The 22,274-nt window shown below is 39.0% G+C and overlaps 2 protein-coding genes across 5 annotated transcripts; both read left to right on the top strand.

Annotated features, from left to right (window-relative positions):
• The first annotated feature begins 8,049 nt into the window (after positions 1–8,049).
• On the top strand, positions 8,050–9,880 carry LOC112199865 (protein STRICTOSIDINE SYNTHASE-LIKE 10). Its single transcript, XM_024340837.2, has 3 exons — positions 8,050–8,395; positions 8,784–9,053; positions 9,260–9,880. Exons 1-3 carry the CDS (start codon positions 8,139–8,141, stop codon positions 9,762–9,764), a joined length of 1,032 nt encoding a protein of 343 aa, XP_024196605.1. The 5' UTR covers positions 8,050–8,138; the 3' UTR covers positions 9,765–9,880.
• A 6,435-nt stretch (positions 9,881–16,315) lies between these two features.
• On the top strand, positions 16,316–22,226 carry LOC112197450 (choline/ethanolaminephosphotransferase 1). Of its 4 annotated transcripts, none has more exons than XM_040518332.1 (19): positions 16,316–16,483; positions 16,870–17,065; positions 17,721–17,730; positions 17,831–17,881; positions 18,121–18,198; positions 18,335–18,410; positions 18,508–18,530; positions 18,631–18,731; positions 19,034–19,128; positions 19,251–19,319; positions 19,621–19,690; positions 20,210–20,273; positions 20,352–20,392; positions 20,497–20,581; positions 20,754–20,816; positions 21,033–21,091; positions 21,212–21,264; positions 21,500–21,572; positions 21,786–22,226. In XM_040518332.1, the coding sequence occupies exons 2-19, from the start codon at positions 16,929–16,931 to the stop codon at positions 21,805–21,807; spliced, it is 1,170 nt and encodes a 389-aa protein (XP_040374266.1). In that variant the 5' UTR covers positions 16,316–16,483; positions 16,870–16,928; the 3' UTR covers positions 21,808–22,226. The 4 variants fall into 4 exon arrangements, with proteins under 4 accessions (XP_040374266.1, XP_040374264.1, XP_040374265.1 ...); XM_040518330.1 differs by having other exon boundaries at positions 16,317–16,483; positions 16,887–17,065; XM_040518331.1 differs by lacking the exon at positions 16,316–16,483 and adding an exon at positions 16,521–16,668 and having other exon boundaries at positions 16,887–17,065.
• Positions 22,227–22,274: the final 48 nt, after the last annotated feature.

The following is a 22,274-nucleotide window of genomic DNA, read 5'->3' as shown; positions in this document are numbered from 1 at the left end:
GCAACAGATGTCCATCGAGACAACCGACGAGAAACTAATGTGCAAGATCTTCCCTTCCAGTCTTATGGGGCCGGTGTCGACATGGTTCCAAGACCTCAAGCCGCATTCCATACCGGATTTCGACACATTGAGCCGCGCTTTCATTTCACAATACTTTTGCAATCGCAAACAAAAGAAGGACATGGAGACTCTTTTCAATACCAAGCAGAAGACAGGGGAAAAGGTAGGGAAATTTTTCGAAAGATTTACAGCTGAAATTCACCATGTTAGTTGTGATCCCCAATTCGCCGCGATCGCCTTCCGAGAAGGATTGCTTTTGGGGACGCCATTATGCGAAAGTTTGCTGCGTGATCCGCCAAAGGACATGGACGACATCATTACAAGGGTTCAGGGGGAGATCAGAATTAAAAAAGCCAAAGAAGCACGCGAAGCCCAACTCACTGCCGTTGTCACCTCGAGAGAAGTTGAATGGAATAACACAAAGAATGACATTCAGAGTGATAAAGGAGGGAAGCCTCAAGATTATCCCCTTGAAAAATGGTTTACGATTCACCCCGTGACCATATACAAAAGACACGGTCATGAAGGAATATTTGAAAAACCGCCGCCCCAACCGGAGGCTAGTGACGAGGTTGAAAGAAGTCGATATTGCCCGCTCCACGAGACAAGGGGGCACAGAATATATAAGTGTCAGGGAGTGCGACCAGCAATCGTTACAGCAATGAAGGCTGGTAAACTCCTTCAGTATAAAATGATATAAATTAAGGCAATCAGAAGGTTCATGGAAAAGTCCACGCGTCGAAATTCATCTTGAGTAATGGAGAAGGTACGATAATATGGTGACTTCATTTTGATCAAAAGATGGCACAACTCGTAAAACTCAGGTAAGAAACATAAAAGAGTTTAAGTGATTTTTGCGCGTGTTGATATCTCATTCGAGAGACTATTGAAATTATGTATTTTGTATTTCTTGTGTGAATAGTATCACTGGGACTGGTTCCTCGAGTAGGACAGTCCTATTAAAATGTATGACTGGTTCCTCGAGTAAGACAGTTGCATTCAATTTGTAGAAACTGGTTCCTCGAGTAGGACAGTTACATTTGATTCGTAGGAGCTGGTTCCTCGAGCAGGACAGTTGCCTAAATGGTTCGGAAATGGTTCCTCGAGTAGGATAGTTGATTTGATTCATAGGAGATGGTTCCTCGAGTAGGACAGTTGCCTTAATGGTTCAAAACTGGTTCCTCGAGTAGGACAATAACATTTGATTTATAGGAGCTGGTTCCTCGAGTAGGACAGTTACCTTAATGCTTCGGGGACCGACGAGAGTGGGATGAATGACCACGCCCTCGCTGCAGGTCGGGGTAGGATGGCGTGCCTCACCCCTCGCCGAGGGCGGGGGTGGGATGATGGACCACACCCTCGCTGCAGGCGGGGGTGGGATGGCGTGCCTTACCCCTCGCCGAGGGCGGGGGTGGGATGATGGACCACACCCTCGTTGCAGGCGTGGGTGGGATGGCATGACGAATTTTAATCATGCAGGATATGGGGTGTGTAACCGGTCCTGTCCCAGAATTGGGGGCAATCCTATCCCCAGATGTTGTTAAAACGCGATGCGTGGCAGATAGACCCACCATCACGGTTTGGTTTCCATTCTTCCATTGTTTTACACAGCTCCATGCCTCGAATATTTTACTCTTGTTTTGTTTTTCTTTCTGAGTGTCTGCGAGCACAGCTAAGAAAAACAAGAGGGCCACTAGGGGAGTGGAATACAAGGGGGAACATAGGAGAGTCGATTTCGAGGCACCCTAGTCGAAATAGACTTCGATTTCGAGGCATCCTCGCCGAAATAGACGCCGATTTCGAGGCATCCTCGCCGAAATAGACGCCGATTTCAAGGCATCCTCGCCGAAATAGAAGCCGATTTCGAGGCATCCTCGCCGAAATAGAAGCCGATTTCGAGGCATCCTCTTCGAAATAGACGCCGATTTCGAGGCATCCTCGTCTAAATAGACTTCGATTTCGAGGCATCCTCGCCGAAATAGACTTCGATTTCGAGGCATCATCACCGAAATAGACTTCTTGGACAGGCATCATCGCTGAAATAGACATCGATTTCAGGGCATCATCGCCGAAATAGACGCCGATTTTGGGGCGCATAGGAGAGTCGATTTCGAGACACCCTCGTCGAAATAGACTTCAATTTCGAGGCATCCTCGCCGAAATAGAGTCGATTTCGAGGCACCCTCGCCGAAATAGACTTTGATTTCGAGGCACCCTCGTCGAAATAGACTTCGATTTTGAGGCACCCTTGTCGAAATGGACCCCGACATCAAGGCACCCTTATCGAAATGGACGCCGACGTCGAGGCACCCTTGTCGACGTCGAGACGCCCTTGCCTTCATCATAGTAGACGCCTACGCCGACGTCGAGACACCCTTGCCTTCATCAAAGTGGACGCCTACGGAGACCTGAGGTTGACGCCCTCAACGTCAAGGCGCCCTTGTCGAAGTGAACACCGGTATAGAGATTGGCACTAAAGGCATTGAGAAAGATGTCAGCGACATCGAGATCGAGACGCCAACGTCGAGGTCGACACCGACATCAAGGTCAAGGTCGACACCGACATCGAGGTCGAGGTCGGCGCTAAAGTGAGGTTATTGAGAAAAATGCCTACTCCGACGACGAGACGTTGACGTCGAGGTTGACACCAAGGGCCGACGACGAGACGCCAACGTAGAAGTCGACACTGAGGTTATTGCGAAAAATGTCGCCGACGTCGAGGTTATTGAGAGCGACATCATCGACGTCGAGGCTGGCATCGTAGTTATTGAGAAGGATGTCATCGACGTCGAGGCTGGTGTCGAGGTTATTGAGGAAAAGTCACCATCGTCAAGGTTGACGCCGCAGACATTAAAGAAGACGTCATCAACGCCTACGTCGACGTCGACATCGTGGTCATTGTGAAGGAGACGTCATGACGTCGAGGCCGACGTCACAGAATGTTAGGTGACTACGAAGGGAAAAGAGGAAGAGTTTCACAGGATGGTACCTCAGGCTCGGAGTCTGGTTTGAGCTGCGCTGGGGGCACGGCTTAGGAATGAGGTAGCTCAACGGGGGCATCGAACGCAGGCGGGACTAGAAACTAGGCTTCGGCGCTAGGGGCTAGGCACCAGAGACTCCACAAGCAGACAAGTCCGCGACGCGGAGACTTGACACTAGAATGGCTGCAAGACAAAGGCAGATTTGAATCCTGATTTGGGCACGTCGGCGTCGGCGTCGTCGACGAGATGAGATGCCGACTCTAAACAAGGAACGAGGATCTTCTTATACGAGCCTCTACATCTTCAACACGAGGAAGGCCTAGATGAAATTCAAAGAAAGATGCCCAAAAAGAAGTATAAAGATGTGGAGCCCATAGAAAAATTTGAGCTTTGAAAATTTTCTCTTGGGATGAATTCCCAAGGAGAAAATTTGGGGGAATTGTGGGGGTGGTCAATAAATTTGACCCTGCAATCAAGGCAATTAAAGAGAAGTAATGGCAACAGTAAATGCAACAATTGATGTAGCCATAAATACGACGATAAATGCGACATTCAGTATGACAATCATGGCCGCCAATAAGTGACGATTATTGCAGGAGTGAATACGGCCTTAATGGTGGCGTGCCGCTCAAGTCACTGCAACTTGCTGTGCAAGTTTACTTGCAGCCCACGCCTATAAATAGGCTGCTCGACGTCGAGGTAAGGCATCGAATTCCTACTATTTCTACTCCACAATTAAGAAACGTACTGACTTAGGCATCGGAGAGTTTTCTGCAGGTACCCCTCCTTCTCCTCGAGCTGACGGTCAAACTCCAGGTCAACGCTCGAGGGAAGCTTCTCGATTGTTCCCGGTCAGCTCCCGCTCCAGTCCGCATTCATTGGTGAGTCAAACTCCTCAACGGAATTTTTTGTCACCAACAGCCCCGCAGGGCCACTCAGGATTTCAGGATGAAATCTGAGGCGGGTCCTGTCAGGTTTTGTTGATCAACAATTTCCTACTTACGTGTGTGAGTTGCGTCGCTCTCTCTCTATAGTCTAAAACAAGCGCCCCGTGCTTGGTTTTCTTGTTTTTCCTCCTACCTTGAAGAGTTAGGATTTGTTGCTTCTATGGTTGATTCCTCTTTGTTTATATTTCAATCTGGTTCAGTCCTTATTTATTTGCTTATATATGTGGATGACATCTTGGTCACTGGCAATGATACTGCACATATTTAAACTCTTATACAAGATTTGGGTCGTCTATTCTTCATGAAGGATTTAGGTCCCTTGCATTATTTTTTGGGTGTTGAGGCTACTTATTCATCTACTGGTCTTCACTTGACTCAATCTAAATACACTCTTGATCTCCTGCATCGTACACATATGATTGATGCAAAGCTGGTCTCTACTCCAGTTGTTCGTGGTCGACGTCTTAGTTTATATGATGGTGAAGCTCTTCCTCATCCTATGGAGTATCGAAGTATGGTAGGTGCTCTTCAATATCTTACTCTTACTCATCCTGATATTGCCTTTGCTGTGAATCAAGTCTGCCAATTTTGCATCGTCCCACTACTATCCATTAGATTGTTGTTAAACGGATTCTTCGTTATCTCAAACATACACCATCTCATGGTTTATTTTATCGGCCTGGCTCCTTGCAAATTAGCTCTCATTGTGATGCCGATTATGCTGGGGATCCTGATGATCGTATCTCTACCGGTGGCTTTTGTATTTATTTGGGTCCTAACTTGATTTCTTGGAGTTCTAAGAAGCAACATGGTGTTTTACGATCTAGTACTGAGGCTGAATACCGGCAATTGGCATATACTGCTTCCTACATTTCTTGGCTTTGGTCCTTATTTCGTGACTTATGTCTTCCTCTGTCTTGTCCCAAATTGTGGTGTGATAACATTGGTGCTATTGTTGTAGCCTCTAATTCAGTTTTTCACAATCGCACTCATCATATTGAGGTTAATTATCATTATGTGCGTGAGAAAGTGATTCGGAATGAGCTTCAAGTTGGTTACTTATGTACACAAGACCAGATTGCTAATTTACTTACCAAAAGGTTGTCTACTGCTTGTTTCTTGTTCTTGCTCTCCAAGCTTCCTCTGCGTGCTCGCCCCGTTAGCTTGCGGGGGTGTGATGAATAGAATCGTTGTGCCTTGAAGAACACGTCAGAATCATCTAAATGATTCTAGCCTTGGAGGCCAAGTCTACTTGATGCCTAAGCTCAGTCTCTGTAATCTCGTTGTAAATGTATGTGTTTAATACTTTCCTTAATACATGTATCTAGTGTAATATAAATAAGCAATACAATTGATCCTCTGTGTGTGAGGTTTTCCATAAACTCTGTTCTCTTTCTGTTATCTTTCAATTATTACATTGACCTACACATACAGTTAAGCAAGCAGTAGGAATGACAGACAATCTCCAACAAAGAGGATATGTTATTTTCTTGATAAATTTATGTAGTATGGCCACTTGATTTGCTTATGGCTTGGTATTTTTTACTGTTTTACTTCCCATAACACACACACACACAAAAGTGACACAACCACTTAATCGAGCTGTTTTGACTAAGAGTTGGGAAAATAGGCAATTGGCTAACCTACATACTGTGGCTAAGGCCCTGGCTTCTAGGCAAACTATGCATACACAAAGTGATCAAATGCTAGCTTCGAGAGTTCGCAAACCAATGTCAATGTGCTCGATTGTTTTGAACTTTTGATTTGAAAAAATTAACGAAGAAACGAGAGTAACCTAGGTTTACAAGCGATAAACCCTAAACCAAGAATTTTGGAGTCTACCAGAGATATATGAGAAACTCTCAATTTGATTGATAATATGATTAAAAAATAGGTTATGCAGCCATTTAAGGTTGCTTATATATGAGAAAAGAAGCCCTAGGGAGACTAACAATGAAACCCTAAAGCCCACAGGTTAAAACAAAACAAATCCAAATCGAACTAGAAAACCTAAAATGCTGAAAAATAGTAAATTGCAGTTTTGAGGCTCAAAACGATCCCAAAAGCCCCAGAAAGCACACATGTTGTGGCAAGGCGACGAGTTTTGTTCCTGACGCTGTTCCCTTCTCACCAAGGTATAGCAATCACAATTCTGACACCAAATGCCAAATCTGCATTAAACCGGGTTTTCATTTTTCACGATCAAGCTACTTTTTGATTCTCGTTGCTATCCATTCTACATCAAAATTAATGATAAATACAGCATAATTCAAGACAAAGTTGTAATTTCTAAAATTATATATAACCTAATATAGTATATAAATCATGTATGTGTACAACATATATCTAGCCCTTAATCAACCGGGGCACCCTTAAACAGTTTTGGGTATCTAAAGCAAATGGGATACCCAAACCAATTTGGGTGTCAAAAGTGATTTGGAGGGTTATTTGGATCTGGGCTCAATTTTGGGTTTCACGTTGGACTAATCGGGCTCCTATTCTTTCAAGTATCACATTTGGGATCCTGGTGGAATTATATTAGTCGAGTTACTTCTTTTTGGAGTGGTTGTTGCTAGCATACTTATGGCTAGCTCTGTCTACATACTATGAGGTCTTTTGTACACCCAGTTAAAAGATATCTGGGAGTACAACAATTGAGTGCATTGACGAAGGGAGATTTAAACTATTTTACTTTGTGTACAGTGAGTTTACAGCTTTATATAGTTCTGTAGGCACTGGAAATAATCTCAATTATCTGTACGATCTAGTGGATGATACCCATTTCCCCTTACTTGCTTGACCACTTATCTAGGCCTTTAGGGTGCAAGCACATAGGGATGTATTGAACTTGGGATCTAACTAAATCTCTATTCTACTAATATATATATATATATATATATATATATATATATATATATATATATATATATATATATATATATACACAGATCTCATCCAGAGCGGAGCTCCGTTTTGAAATTAACTTGCGAAGTTCGAGTTTTGGGTCACTTTTCGGTCGCATATCCACATCTTGACCGTTCAGTTTTTAGGTATTAGTGTATAGATCATCTCTGTAAATTTTCAACCAAATTGATGATCTTAAGGTATCTAACTCGCTTAAACCAATAGACGGACTGAATCTGTCAACTTGAACCGTACTAGCTTTAAGGCAGTTATCAATGCCTTAACGATCATCATTTTGGCTGAAAATTTGCAGAGATGATCTATACACTAGTGCCTAAAAACTGAACGGTCGAGATGTGGATCTGCGACAGAAAAGTGACCCAAAACTCGAACTTCACAAGTTAATTTTCAAAGCTGAGCTCCGCTCTGGATAGGATCTGTGTATATATATATATATATATATATATATCTAGCTCTCACGACCTCCATGGGGCTTTATTTTTCTTTTTGTAAATAACATGGGTTTTTCCTTATGTCTTACAAATTAGCTGGACTGACTTACAAGATATCATTGTATCAAAATTACATTGACGTCTAGAGTTGGTTCCCATCACCAGCAATTAGGCCTCGTTTGGTTCACATAAAGAAAAGTAATTCCTTTGTCTTTCTCATGGGAAGAGAAATGAAATTTCCCAACAACTTTCCATTCCGATGTTTGGTAACGTAAGAAAAGTTATCAGAAAAGTCGTTAAAAATTTGTCAATAATGTTATAAAATAATATGTTATGAGTAACAAATGCAAGGAAATAAGAGGGGAAAGTGATTCATTTGAGATTTGGAAGGAACCACTTTCCCCCTTATTTTCCCTTCCTTCAGGAAACGATTTCCTTTCCTTTTGCATCTCAAATGCAGGAAAGGAACAAGTCCTGATACTTCATTTCCGCGAACCAAACGTCTTTGCATGTTAGGTTGTCAGTCTTCTGATTAGTTATAGCTTGTTTCCTGATACTGTAGTTATCAAGTCACTTTTCTTTGAGGTCATCAAATCGAAGAAGTCATATGCACGTCTCTACATTAGCTCGTTTTGTAAATTAGATGCTGAGCTGGCCTGTAATATTTATCTTCTATATTTCTATATATAACTTGGGGAGCTCCAAAATCGTACGTTATTAGAAATTCAACATATTCAGATCAGATTTGAGAGAGCCACATTCTGTTTCTCTCAAGAAAATCTTCATAGCTAGCCATGAAGCTATATTTTCTTTCACTCTTGTTCTTCTTTTCGTTAATCCTAGCATCATCCACACCAGCATCAGCTTTCTTTGTTGTCAACCTCACAAATTACCATCAGATCGAGCTCCCAAAAAGCGTAGTTGGTCCGGAAAGCATTGCGTTCGACTGCCGTGGAAAAGGACCTTATGTTGGAGTTTCAGATGGAAGAATTCTCAAATGGCAAGGGCCTTGCCGGGGCTGGACGGAGTTTGCCTTTACCTCCCCAACCAGGCAAGCTATCTTTATGACTTCTCTTTTTTCAAATATAAACACCAGATTCTTTGCAATATTCTTTTCACTTATTCACAAGATGACTTTTGCACATATGACTACTTTATTTAAGCACTTGGGGTTTATATATGAAAGTCCACTAGCTAGCTAGTTGGTCGGTTGTTGGTCAGTTGCAAATATTAGCGTTGATATAGAAATTGAGATTAACTTATATCGAAAAGTCTCTTAACTATCAAGTTAAAGTCTAAAATCTACAACCAAGTGCTTAAATGATGTTTGAGAGCAAGAAAATAAAAATAAAAATACATGATACGTCAAGCTCTACATTTCAAATTTGGTCTAGGAAAAACTGAATGACCGACATTAATTAGTTTGTATTATCAATCAGGCCAAGGAAAATATGTGATGGTTCAACCGATAATACGACTGAACCAATATGTGGAAGGCCACTAGGCTTGAAGTTCAACCCAAAAACTTGTGAACTCTATATAGCAGACGCCTACTTCGGGCTGTTAAAGATAGGTCGCAATGGTGGTCGTCCTCAACAACTTGCCACTTCCCTAAATGGAGTCCCTTTCCGTTTTCTGAATGCTCTGGACATTGATAGTCAAAGTGGAATTGTTTATTTTACAGACACCAGCACAGTTTACCAAAGAAGGTACTATATTAACCATATATTAATTCAATCGAAAAAAAAAGGTACTATATATTAACCATCATTGTTCTTCTTCTCGGTTTACTCTTCCCATAATTAGTACGTAGTCGATCTAAACCTGATGCAGTTCAAAGTTCCTTTTGTGTTCTCTTTAATTGGCTTACAATTTTTCTAATTGTTCTTCTCATCATGATCAATGCCAAATTAAGGTTGTGGCCTTTGTCAATTGCCACAGGTGACAAAACCGGAAGGTTATTGCAATACGACCCTTGTACAAAGAAGGTGACTGTGTTGCTCGATAACTTGGCTTTTGCAAATGGTGTGGCTCTAAGCGAGGACAGTTCTTTCCTCCTAGTAGCCGAATCCGCCACATTCAAAATCTTCAAGCTTTGGCTTCGAGGACCCAAAGCTTACGACGTAAAACTCTTCACTCAACTGAAAAGGCCAGCCGATAACATTAAGAGGACCAACGGTGGTGAATTTTGGGCTGCGCTCAATAGTCTAAGAGGATTACAGGGTAACCAGACTTCTCCATCCTTGTGGTTGACGAAAGATCCGGTGGGAGTGAAGTTTGATGAACAAGGAAACGTAATGGAGGTGTTAGATGGAGAGGGTGGTCCGACGCTTGAGTCCATTAGTGAGGTTGAAGAACACAACGGAAAGTTGTGGATTGGATCGGTAGTAAAGTCCTATGTTGGAGTTATCAAGTCATAGATAATATATCCACATGCACTCTAAGCAATCAAATTGACGCATTGTGAAACCTCATTTATATTATTTTCACATGAGACGAGTTCAATAAAAAAACATTAATGCATTACTTATTTGCATCCAACAAGCTATTAACTTGGAAATAAAAATACACATATATTCGTTCTGTTGCAATATTCATCAGTTGGCTAATTTCTGTGAAGAGATCTCCTTCAGCAATGTTGGATGAGCTCTTTAGCTCTAAATGCCCTTTCGGCTTTTAATTTCGACCACTTTCGTTTTAGCCTCTAAGGTCAATTGGGATATTAATCAAACCGACCTCAGCAAATTAACTTTTGGCATGGCCCGACTGTAGTGCGAGTCCTGTTTGGATTTGTACTTGGTTAACTTATTTCTGCGCCTTTTTTTTTCTGTACGTAGTGTTGCTGAAGCTAAGTAGCTTTGAGCTTGAAATTGAAGTATTAATTCTGGTCCATTCAATAAAAAGAACGACCATCTGGTGAAAGGGAATTCTATCTGTCGGCCGGACTCATCGATCTGAGAATAGATTTCTAAGCAAGTGGAAGAGAAAAATCTCAGGAACAGTGCATACATTGATGCGCGTCTCAACTCACAGCTCTGTTTTTCTACTTTGCCTACTTGCAAGGCCGCCACATGGTGCATATATATATATATATATATATATATATATATATATATATATATATCACCTCACAGATTCACAAAATATCACGTCAAACTTAATCGGCTGATTCGGCTCTAGATACATAATACATGAGTCACAATGATACGTATTCGTTACTCAATTATTAATAAAGGCAAAGCTCTCCATACTAATATATCAACGATGCATATTAAACCAACTTCATCTTCCGTAATTTTAAACTGTTTTAATCTGCATGTAAAAAGATGGATTTGGCTCCTCTAAAGTGAGCAAATCATGAATTTCGTGAAGTTCATAAAATCTTCAACCTCAATGTAATCTAATAGTTATAAAGATATCCACGTCAATTAACGAGTAACACGAGTATCCTCAATGTTACGTGGACATCATACAAATTGGATCTTTTATTTGTTAATTGTTATGACACGAGTTTTTACGATGCTTGTATATCTTTAACCTCAACGTAAAGATACGTGGATATCTTCACTTAACTTTATGACTTACTCATTTTAGACTTTAGAGGAGCTGAATTCAAAAAAATATACAAGTATCTTAAAAACTTGTGTCACATCAAATAAGTCTCTGTCATATATATCAAACTAACATAACAGTTTGTAGTAATTTCTTAGATCTACATACTGATCTTCAACGTACACCACCCATGGAACCATGAATTTACTTGCTGCATGCTCATGAGTCAACTGTCAAACACAAACCGCAAAGAATTCAAATCAAAATTGTGAGATCGGATAAAGGAATATTACGTTGAAATACAGTCAAATACTTCATGTATAAGAAAAGGGTCCTCTTTCTTTCGACCAATCAACTCATTCCCTAGCTAATATTTCCTCTGTTTTTTGACTCACAGGTTTACAGCACCGTACCGGACAATCGATCCCAGTCGTCACATATCGATGAGTATAAAGGGCACAGGGAATTATGCCAAAGCTATCAGTACTGTAAACTACAAATTAACAATGGTATTTTATTAACAATTGTCATTGTCAATCTTAAAGACAATTAGAGGGGAAGTGTGGCCTCATTTTATTCCAAAGCATTGCCCAATGATAATATATACTTTGATCTTTTTCTATTGGAAAAATTTCACAAACAGTACACCAAGTAAAGGCCACTAATAATTCTTATACATAAAATTCCAAACCAATCATTTCGGTACACGAAATCTGAAACTCGACCCACTATCAGTACACGACGTTATTGACGCCGTTAATTTGACACCAAAATGTCTATTATGCCCTCAGTTCTCTTTCTTCAGTTCTTTTTTTCTGTTTTTTTTTTCTTTTTTTTTTTACCAAAAAAAATGAATTAGAGTGTGAGAGTACCAAATTACCCTTTTCTGCAAGGTAATATTTAACGGCATCATTGACGTCGTGTCTACATAGTGAGTCAGGCTCAAAAGTCCATATACCAAAATGTTCAGTTTGAAACTTTATGTATGGAAATTATTAGTGGCCTTTACTTGGTGTATTGTTTGCAAAATTTTCCCTTTTCCATTCTCATGCAGTTAGTTGTTCGATATTAATTTGCCTAAGCCCTAAAGAGCCTATAGAGTTCCACGTGTTCACTGAGATTTTGACGATAGAAAACAGAGAGATTAATTAAAAAAAATAATAACAATAATCGTGGTTTGAAGATCTTGACTGATTTCAAAGTTTATGCTTGACAGTTGACACCTACAACTGTACAAGACCCACGTGTGAGTTTTTAGTTTATAATGTTTTTCATAAAGATTTAGGGAAAAATGCATGAACAGTGTCTGGACACTTTGAGAACTGTCGAAGTGATACCTGAACTTTAAAACTTATTAATGTGATACCTGGACTTATATTTTCTTGTCAATCTAGTACCTGTGTCAACTTTCCGTCACGGCACCGTCAAGTTGATCACGTGTAACGCACGTGAGACCGAAAAACAGAGCTAAATGGCTGATGTGCCCTCAAAAGTTGCTTTTTTATATGAACCACAAATTTAATATGAATAAAATAATTAATTTAAATAAATAGAGAGAAATAAAGAAAGAATTAAAAAGATTTCTTCTTCTTCTCTCTCATTTATCATCAGTTACCCATAATCGATTCGGCCTCCAATTTCACTCTCACCATCGACGCCGCCGCCACGGCGAACCGTAGAGGTTGTGGCGACACCAGTTAAACTCCTAGTCTTCTGATTTTCTATTGTTATCTGTGTGTAATGAATTTAGGTTTCAGATTATTGAATGGTAGTACTTCTCAGAATTTCAATTGTTTGAGTTTTTGTGGTGAGTAACTGAAAATTTGTGGTGGGAATCAAATTGAGGGTTGGAGGTTTGATTGAGTATGGAGGTTGATTTGGAGGGTATAGGGTGTTAGATGGCCAGTTCTTAGTTTGAGTTGGAGGATCAGACCGACGAGGATTTCTTTGATAAATTGATTAATGATGATGACATTGATTTTTCTGGGTATGCACATAGTTCTGTAGCAAAGGTTGAGCTTGATGTGGTTTAAGATATTTTGAAATTGAGTATTTCGGATGTAGGCACCAGTGGCAAGAAAAGGGTTGAATCTTTGACTCATAGGGAAAATATTCCTACATGAACCCCAGGAAGCATGAATCTTTAACTCAAATTTCAAGGCTTTATTGGGCAAAAATCAGAAATCAGTCCCAAAAGGGTTGTTTAAGTTCAAACAGAAACCCAGAAAACATAAATGAATGAAAAAATAAAAACACGACTGGTAATTAAAGCAGAGGAAAGAACAAAAACCCAGAAACTGAAACTTGAATCCGAGCTCATAAATGGACAGAAAACGCATATATGGAGGTGATAGATACGATTATGTCGGAGATGAGATTGAAGAGAGGAGAGAGCTAAAGTAAAGTGAAGAAAGGAAGAGGTGAGTCTGAGTTGTGATGCGAGGTGTAGTAGATGATATAGTGATTGTGAGTGTTGTATCAGTAGATGATGAATTCGGTCGCAGGTGGAGGAGGAGGACGACAAGCCGCGGCGGTTGTTGTTGTTGTTGTTGTTGTTGTTACTGAAGTGAAGGCGGCAACGGAGGAGGAAGACGCTGAGGCTGTGGGGGCGGAGGAGGGGGGATCGTCGCCGACAGTTTTGCTATTCAACTTTTATTTTCAATATAATAATTTATTCAGTTTTTATTTGTAATTTTGAGTTTATTCATTTAGAGTTTGATAGAGTGAAAATGTCTTTTTTGCCCTCATATTCGGCCTCACGTGTTTCACATGTGATCAAGTTGACTGTGCCCTGACGGAAAGTTGACACAGGTACTACATTGACAAGAAAATATAAGTCCAGGTATCACATTGATAAGTTTTAAAGTTCAGGTATCACTTTGACAGTCCTCAAAGTGTCCAGACACTGTTCGTGCATTTTTCCCCAAAGATTTATTTGCAATTTTACATAGGGTATTGCCACCCTACTATATGCTCAGTTCACCCTAAATCCAAATTTTGCCACCCAAACTTCCAATACTATCCTTAGTTTTTTTTTTTTGGTCTGATACTACCTTTAATTACAAAATACAAAAACGCCGTAGAGAATCGATTATCACCTCTTGGTAATCTCATGGACTATGCCACCACTGATTGAATTCCCTGTCTTTCAACGGTTGGTTTAGGGAGTAAAGTTATGGGCTTTTATGTATTGCTCTCATGGGTTGGAGGGGGTTCCCTCATATTAAGTGAACAACCCAGGGACTAACAGAAGAGAACGATGGCATCCGAGTTAGTTGCTGAAGGTGGCGGTGGCCGTTGAGGCAAGAATCTCTGATGAGGGAGGTGCAAATATTGATCTTTATTGTTCTTTATTCGTTTATTTTGGACTAAATTCAGTTTGCCCTCTCAAACTTTGGGGCAAACATCAGTTTGGTCCCTGACCTTTTTTTTTAATCATGATAGTCCCTGCACTTTCATTTTCCATCACATTCGTCCAAAATTCAAAATTGGCTCGAAAAGTGACGTCAGATGCTGAGTTGGACCCAACATCCGGGCCCACTTTTCAAATTTTAAACCTACAAGAAGGGCAAAATGAACATTTCTAATTTAATCTTTTTTTTTCTTTTATTAGAATTTAATCTAATTTCTAATTTTTTTTTCTTTCTTCTCTGTATTTCCTCTCTCTTCTGCCCACTTATCCAAAACCTAAAACCAAAGCTATCAAATAACTTCTCAATCTTCCTCCCCTGTCCTCTGTCGAGCCTGAGATTCAGGCCACTGCACTTCTCAAAGAAGTGAGGTCAACAAAACCAACGCTCAAAATGGAAGCTTCATCTCAAAACTCACACTCTCCCTCACTGCCCACCAACTATAGGCCACCACACACTCAAATCCATGTGAGATCTTCCAGATCAATTTTGACCCGCCTTCTCCTCCACCTCCTGTTCCGATTCCGAACCCCCAAAACACATTGCTTCAGCTCTAATCCTCTGTTACGTAGCCTCAACAGCAGCCGCCAAATCAACACTAGTCAAAGAACTTGGACGCCGAGTCGAGCTCTCGACAGTTGGTTCTACCATGACCTCTGAGTTGAGCTCCAGCGACGAAACCTCCGACCTGAAGCCCAACTCGATTACAAAGCCCCCGCAGGATTCTTAGATCTTGGAAGCCGAGTCGAGCTCCCGACGGTTACTTTTCAGGTTGTTGAGTTATAAGCACCGTGGATTCTTAGATCTTTGTTGTCTCTTACATTTCTGTGGTGCTGTTAGTAGCTGAGGAAATGAGTTTGAATTTGAAATTGAAAGTTTGGGTTTTGTTCTAGGTATGGCTATTTGGGGGTTTAGAAATTTCGGAATCGATTTGGGTATCGTTGTTTATGTGTGTATTTGTGTTATGAAACTAAAGGACATTATTTATGGTATGTTAGTAAGGAAAATTGAAGTGTAAGAAAAATTGGTTTTACCTGAAAGTGATAACTAGTTTTCTGCTTCACAGTAAGGTAATATGTTTCTTGAAATCAGTGTGATAGAGCATGAAGTTCAGCAATTGTTTTGGGCCTTTTGTGCTTTTGAGTTCTGATGGAGAAGAGAGAAGGAGTTCGAGGGCGGAGGAAGAGGAAGAAGAAGAAAAGAAAGGAAGTCAGCCATTATTTTTTGGTTTTTGGGTAATAAGGGTAGTTTGGACATTTTATCTATATTAAGGTTTAAAATCTGAAAAGTAGACCCGGATGTCGGGTCCAACTCAGCATCTGACGTCACTTTTCGAGCCAATTTTGAATTTTGGACGAAGTTGATGGAAAATGAAAGTATAGGGATCATCATGATTAAAAAAAAATGTCAGGACCAAACTGATGTTTGACCCAAAGTTTGAGGAGGACAAACTAAATTTAGTCCTTATTATATATATTTTTTCATTTTGATTGAGGGTAATACTGGAATATTTGGCTAATTCTTTTCATGTAGGGTGAACTAAGCATATGGTACGGTGACAATAGCCGTACCATTTTACATACTGTACCCTTAAATTTTTGGGTACAATGTTTTGAAATTTAAAATCAGCCAATGATAATTGATCTAACAAATTAAAATTGTAACTTTTGAGAGTATGAGGTACCTAATGGGAAAACATTGTTGTTGGGAGTATTGCATTTTAAATCGCTCACGTTCACATTATGAGAATTTATCAAATGAAAATTGAAGTTACATTAACATTAATGTAATCTTTCACACTATAACATACAATTTTTTCAAAATAATGAAATCGAAAGACCATACCTTTCAAACACCAGCCACTAACTCGGAGCAAAGGTGACACAATTAGCTAGCCTTCACGAAGTCTTGACGGTTGTCGTCCGACCGACCAACGTCGTCCAATATAAGTTGGTGAAGAAAACGATAGGGTTTTGCCCCAAAAAGTTGGGGGGATATTTTTCTTCTAATTCCATATCACCCGCCTCTGTTTTGGCATTTAGGGCGGGACGCGGGAGATTAAAGTAACAATAAAAATTATATCACCTTTTTCTCTTTTCTTCTCCTTTTTATTTTTCTCGTTTCCGGTCGAACAAATCTTGTTCCTCTCTTTTGCACGATCTCTACCCCTCAAAGAGGTAAAATCTATTCCCTTTTTCGCTGTTTTACTTTTTGATTCTACTGTGTTTGTTTTCTCCAGCCTTCTCTGATCTGTTAAGTTTTCATTTCACCACTTTTTTTCATATAAATTTTCTGTATTTAGATCCATGCATGATATTTCTTCACACCCATTTTATCGGAAGAGAAAAGACTGATCTTTTGGGTACTTGTTCAAACTGTAAAGCTTTGGAAGTTTGAATCTTTCTTTGTTTTACTGTTAAAAAAACGTATTGGGTTGTGATTTCTGGGCATTGCCGAGATGCTTGAACATGTTATTTATTACACAGATTGGAATTAGTTTTGAGTTTTTGAGCACTTTTGCAATGATGGGTTGTGTTCAGATGCTTGTATTGAGTTGTTTCAGTTCAATTTACCATGCAGGTTGTTCTGTGAAGCGAAAAGGCAGAGCTTGATTTGGAAGAAATGGGATATATTGGGGCACATGGTGTGAATGCTTTGCACAGATACAAGTATAGTGGTGTGGATCACTCCTTGGTCTCCAAATATGTCTTGAATCCCTTCTGGACACGCTTTGTTAACTTCTTTCCCCTATGGATGCCGTAAGTTAAAACCCGGTTTTTGTTTCAGTTATGAGTGTTGTGCATGACTACAGTTCAGAATAAATTTGTTGTCTTGTGTTATGCACTAGTGTTATTTTTGTTACGCACTAGTGTTATTGGGTTGCTAAAACTACCAGGTTATTTGTGTTCCTGAGAACAGGCATTTCTTTTCTGAAATTTTATAGGCATAAGTTTCTTGTTTGATGAGGCTGTGCTGAGTATGTCTTGGATTTAGTTATTCCTTTTTCATCTCATGCATTTATTTAAAAATAATTTCCAAATAGGCAAGGGTTTCAGTTAGTGTGTATAGTGCTAGATTATTAGCTGTATTACAAACCCAGCACTGTGTGTTTTATTTAAAGATGTGAGCTTTTTTGCGTGTTTGTGTGTGTGCGCATATGTATTTGTGTTGCAGTTGCAGCTATAGCTTAGGAGCTATAAGAGTTATGAGTTTCATTTTTTTAAGGGTACTTTTGTTGCCAGGGTCTTTTTGTATGTCTGGTTATTATAATTTGGTCATGGAATTTTGCATTGCCTGTTTATTTGCTTATAGAGCGTCATCATGTGTTTATCTTTTTTGCTGAGTTTGCTAACTTTTTTCTTTTTCTTTTCCTTTGGTTGCCACGCATATTCACAATTCTGAGTTCGTTTTCAGGCCAAACATGGTAGAGTATTTACTTCCAACTGATTATGTTGCTTCCATTTGAGTTTTGGTATCCATCACTATACAGAAATCTATATTGCTCATGTTTTATTTTCTGCCAGATAACACTTACAGGGTTCATGTTCTTGCTCACATCTGCGCTGCTTGGCTATGTGAGTAAAACTTATCTTTATCATGTATTCATGCTTATTTATATTTGACTTATTTGTTAGGTTTCCTCGTCCATAATGCTAATCATAAACTTAAACATCTACGCTTTTCTATGTTTGCTTTTACTATTGTTATTGGTCTTATATACATTTCCCTTAGTTGCAGTGTGCATGATATGTAGAATAGAAAAACTATTGTTTAGTAAACTCCCATGAACTATGTGGTGTTATTTTCTGCCCAGATATATTCACCAAGATTGGATTCTGCTCCACCTAGATGGGTCAATTTTGCTCATGGATTGCTTCTTTTCCTATACCAGGTTTGCTTAAATCATGTTGAATTTATGTGTTTGCTGTGTGCCTCTTGTATTGTACTATTGTATATGAAATTTTGTGTACATTGGGATTTCCCATTTTGTTATTGCCTGCTGATTGGAAAAAGATCAATTATGTTAGACCTTTGATGCTGTTGATGGCAAGCAAGCCAGACGAACAAATTCCTCAAGTCCACTGGGGGAACTTTTTGACCATGGTAATTTACTCTATCATCTTTCTTCTTTGTCCACTATGTACACTAAGAGTTAGAGATTGATGACTTATATATCGGCCATTCTCAACTTGTATTGCAGGTTGTGATGCCCTTGCATGTGCGGTATGTTTCTTCATCTATCTTATCATTTTGCAACCTAAAAAAATGCATTTCTTCTTGTTTATATCTGTATGCAAGTTCATCTGCCTATGGTTTTGTTTAGCTTGAAGCGTTGGCTTTTGGGAGCACTGCAATGTGTGGAAGGAACACTTTCTGGTTCTGGGTGATTTCAGCTGTTCCATTTTACTTTGCAACTTGGGAGCAGTGAGTTGCCGAACTGAGTTTAATTTATATTTAGTTTACACATTCTCAGAATCTCATCCGTCGGCAAGTAAAATCCAATATTATGATTAAGGATGTATACCTTGATTCTCAAGTTATGATGGTTTCTGTTCTTATCAAAAAGTTATTCTCCACCCTTTTTTTTCTGGGTGGAAAGAACTGGGGAGTTGATTGATTCAAATTGCTCGGATAGAATTTTGTGTAATTTATTACTGCTAAAAAATGTCTTATATGCAAATTATATGATTTCTTATCAGTACTGATATCTGACTTTATTGATCCAGTTACTTCACCAATACCCTAATACTTCCTGCCTTGAATGGGCCCACAGAGGGTCTCATGCTGATATATTTGAGTCATTGTTTCACAGCTTTTGTTGGTAAAATCCTACTCTTGTCTTGGTATTCTTTACTTACTTATGTATAAATTTGAAAGTTTCTTTTTAAATTGACACCATAGTGATTAGTTTTTTCTTTATTTTTTGCGTCTTTTACTTTTCAGGTTCTGAGTGGTGGGCTCAACCATTTGGAAATTCTTTGCCTGTTCTGAGCTGGATCCCTTTTCTAAGTGGTAAGAGTATAATTTAGTTGGTACCCTACAATTTAATATCTGGCATCAAACGTATGTATGGGAATCCACATTTTGTGAGGCTTGGCCTGGATACTACCATGAATTTCGTTTGGACTCCCGTTAAAGATAACTTGGTCATGTTTCATAACCTAACCGGCTAACTGATAACAGTACTTTTGTTTTATTTTACTTATCCCAACAAGCTATCATCAAGTCAGAAGTGTCTGATCTCTGCTCTCTTTGTCCAAATATCTCGCTGCAGTTGATCTAAAATTTATCCTTTTGCTGTTTTTTACTTCAGAAATTACGATGGCCAACGCTGTGTTGTTTCTAATGATAGCTTTCGCTGTTATCCCAACAGTAACATTCAAGTACGTAGCTATTTTTCTCTGAAATTTGAATTTTATGTCAAATTCATGTACAGTATAACATTTTCTTGTTCTTTCTTTCCTTTTACAATATATTTCTGAACTCTTTAAATGCATACATCCCGACTTTTCCAACTCAGTTTAACTTATTTTTGTTTGACTATTCTCTGTAGAGTCTGTAATCTGATCCTAATACTTCAATGAGTGTAGTTGCATGTGTTAAAGTCTCAGAAGCAGAGTTAATACTGATGAGCCCACGTTGTTGACGTGAACTCATAGTTAATACATTGGCACTTTCATCCTCATTTTGCCTGCGTAGTGATCTCATGGTCAAATTAATATCACTACTTTATATGTAACAGCAACCCAGTGTGGATTTATGCAAAATATGTTTCTCAAGTGCTTTTATATAATGTCTCCTCCCCGTTAAATTCATATGAATTGTCAGAGCTGAAATGTACACTTTCGAATAGTCCTGGGTAAGGACAGTTAGATCTTATGTGGTGTCATGCTCATGTGCAGTGTTATGAATGTTTATAAGGTCGTCCAGGCAAGGAAAGGCAGCATGCTATTGGCACTGGCGATGGTAATGCTATCATCTTGTGTTATTGTATGTTGATTTATACTCAATGGGCGTAATGTGTTTCTGATTTTTTCCTCCCAGCTTTATCCTTTTGCTGTTCTTTTGGGAGTAGTTTTGGCATGGTATGTCCCGCTTCTTTTTACGCCTTGCCTGCCTTCTCTTGTCCTTTAAAGAAAGAGAAAAATCAAATTAGTGGCATATTGATGCTGTAAATATTTATCTTCAGGGATTATTTGTCACCAGCTGGCATCATGAGGAACTATCCACATTTAGTCGTAATGGGAACCGGGCTTGCTTTTGGGTACCTTGTGGTAAGATATATGTCTCTTTATAACCCATAAAGGTTCTCATTTTATTCATCTTAAATGGGATTGCTATGGTTGCTGCTATGAAGTCATATTCTAATTACGCCATTTTAAGCAGCGTCTGAACAACCAAATTCTTTTTATACAATTTTTATTGAAGGAAAGCTTGTTTTTGCAGGGAAGAATGATTCTTGCTCACTTGTGTGATGAGCCAAAGGGCTTGAAAACTGGAATGTGCATGGTATGTAGGTTTATGTTGAGATTCTACCTTTTGTATACAATATGGTAGTGTCATGTTTTTCTCCTTGGAAAGACCAGTTTATTTACTTTTTATTATTAGTTTTTCATGAAGGGGATAAATTTTGATGTTTTATCCAGAATTTTATTAATTTTGTATGAAATACCTGTATTGAAGACCAGATTGGATTACTAATTTCCATATTTATTAATTGTACAGTCATTGTTGTATCTCCCATTTGCCATTGCAAATGCACTCACAGCTAGACTGAACGACGGGTATGTTGTATTTGATATTACTATTTCTTCTGTTCATGACAGTACTGATGTTTCTCATCTCTTGAACTTCCTCTGTTGCCTTCTCATCTCTTGAACTTCCTCTGTTGCCTTCTATTGCAGTGTTCCATTGGTTGATGACAGTTTGGTTCTCCTTGGTTACTGTGCATTTACAGGTATGATAATCCTTTTGGTGCAAATATGTATAAAAATATGGTACAATGTCCTTTTTTCCCGACAAGATTTTCTAGTTCCGTTCTTAACTTACTGTCCGCCTTTGAGAATCTTTTCCAAAGATAGATAGGCATTTGCAGCTGCTGCATTAATATGAATCTAGTGGCTTATGAATCTCGTATCATGTTATATTGTTATCTTAACTTTTGTCTGATATTTCTCTTCTTCCAAACACAGTGACACTCTATCTTCACTTTGCAACATCAGTCATTCATGAAATTACGACAGCCTTGGGAATCTGTTGCTTCAGGTGAGTATGGAATTGCATTAAAGCATATTATTCTCCACTTTTATAGATTTTAGCATTTTTTTTTAACACCTACCAGGTTCAAATAATCCTCAGACTAATAAATTCTAAGTTGTGGTGTTTGACCTGGACTACAGTTTTCTCCATTCCACTTGATCATATAGAGTGCCAACTCAACCTTATGATCCTAACTTTCAGTTCATTGTTGAATTACAGGATAACTAGGAAAGAAGCTTGAGTTCTGATTGTGTTGACTTTTGGGTCCGTTTTCTGCCTATTCATTTCATCATTTTATATGATTCACTGTGGGATATTGCTCCCCTTTATGTTAGACGTGCTCCTTTGGCATTCGTTCTCTGATGTTTCAAACTTCTTTCAGTTCTGCCAGCAAGTCAAAAATGATGCAGGTCAAGTGAAGTTTGCCGTTGATATAGATTTTGTATACGAAGTGTAGTAAAGAATGCATTGATCAAGATCCAATTTATTTTCATTGCACTGTTGTACTAGATTATTTTGTTGACTTTAAGAATAGAGTAGAGAGCATTCAATTATCTTTCTTGTTCACTTGTTGCATCGTTTGGAATTTATAAAAATAGATGTTTTTTTTCAAAAATAGATGTTGGAACATATGAATTTATAAAAATAGATGTTGGAACATATGATATGTGCAGAATGCACATCTTTTGTATGATGTGGGAGGAATGT

Source organism: Rosa chinensis, chromosome 4 (assembly GCF_002994745.2).
Source record: "Rosa chinensis cultivar Old Blush chromosome 4, RchiOBHm-V2, whole genome shotgun sequence".
Classification (NCBI taxonomy): Eukaryota; Viridiplantae; Streptophyta; class Magnoliopsida; order Rosales; family Rosaceae; genus Rosa; species Rosa chinensis.
This window is presented reverse-complemented; position numbering and strand designations above follow the sequence as displayed.

Coding starts and splice junctions, on each gene's coding strand:
- LOC112199865 (XM_024340837.2), top strand. CDS start 8,139: ATGAAGCTATATTTTCTTTCACTCTTGTTCTTCTTTTCGTTAATCCTA. Junction 8,396..8,783: donor GCCTTTACCTCCCCAACCAG/GCAAGCTATCTT, acceptor ATTATCAATCAG/GCCAAGGAAAATATGTGATG. Junction 9,054..9,259: donor AGCACAGTTTACCAAAGAAG/GTACTATATTAA, acceptor TGCCAAATTAAG/GTTGTGGCCTTTGTCAATTG.
- LOC112197450 (XM_040518332.1), top strand. CDS start 16,929: ATGGGATATATTGGGGCACATGGTGTGAATGCTTTGCACAGATACAAG. Junction 19,320..19,620: donor CTGGATCCCTTTTCTAAGTG/GTAAGAGTATAA, acceptor TTTTTACTTCAG/AAATTACGATGGCCAACGCT. Junction 20,817..21,032: donor TGAAAACTGGAATGTGCATG/GTATGTAGGTTT, acceptor TTAATTGTACAG/TCATTGTTGTATCTCCCATT.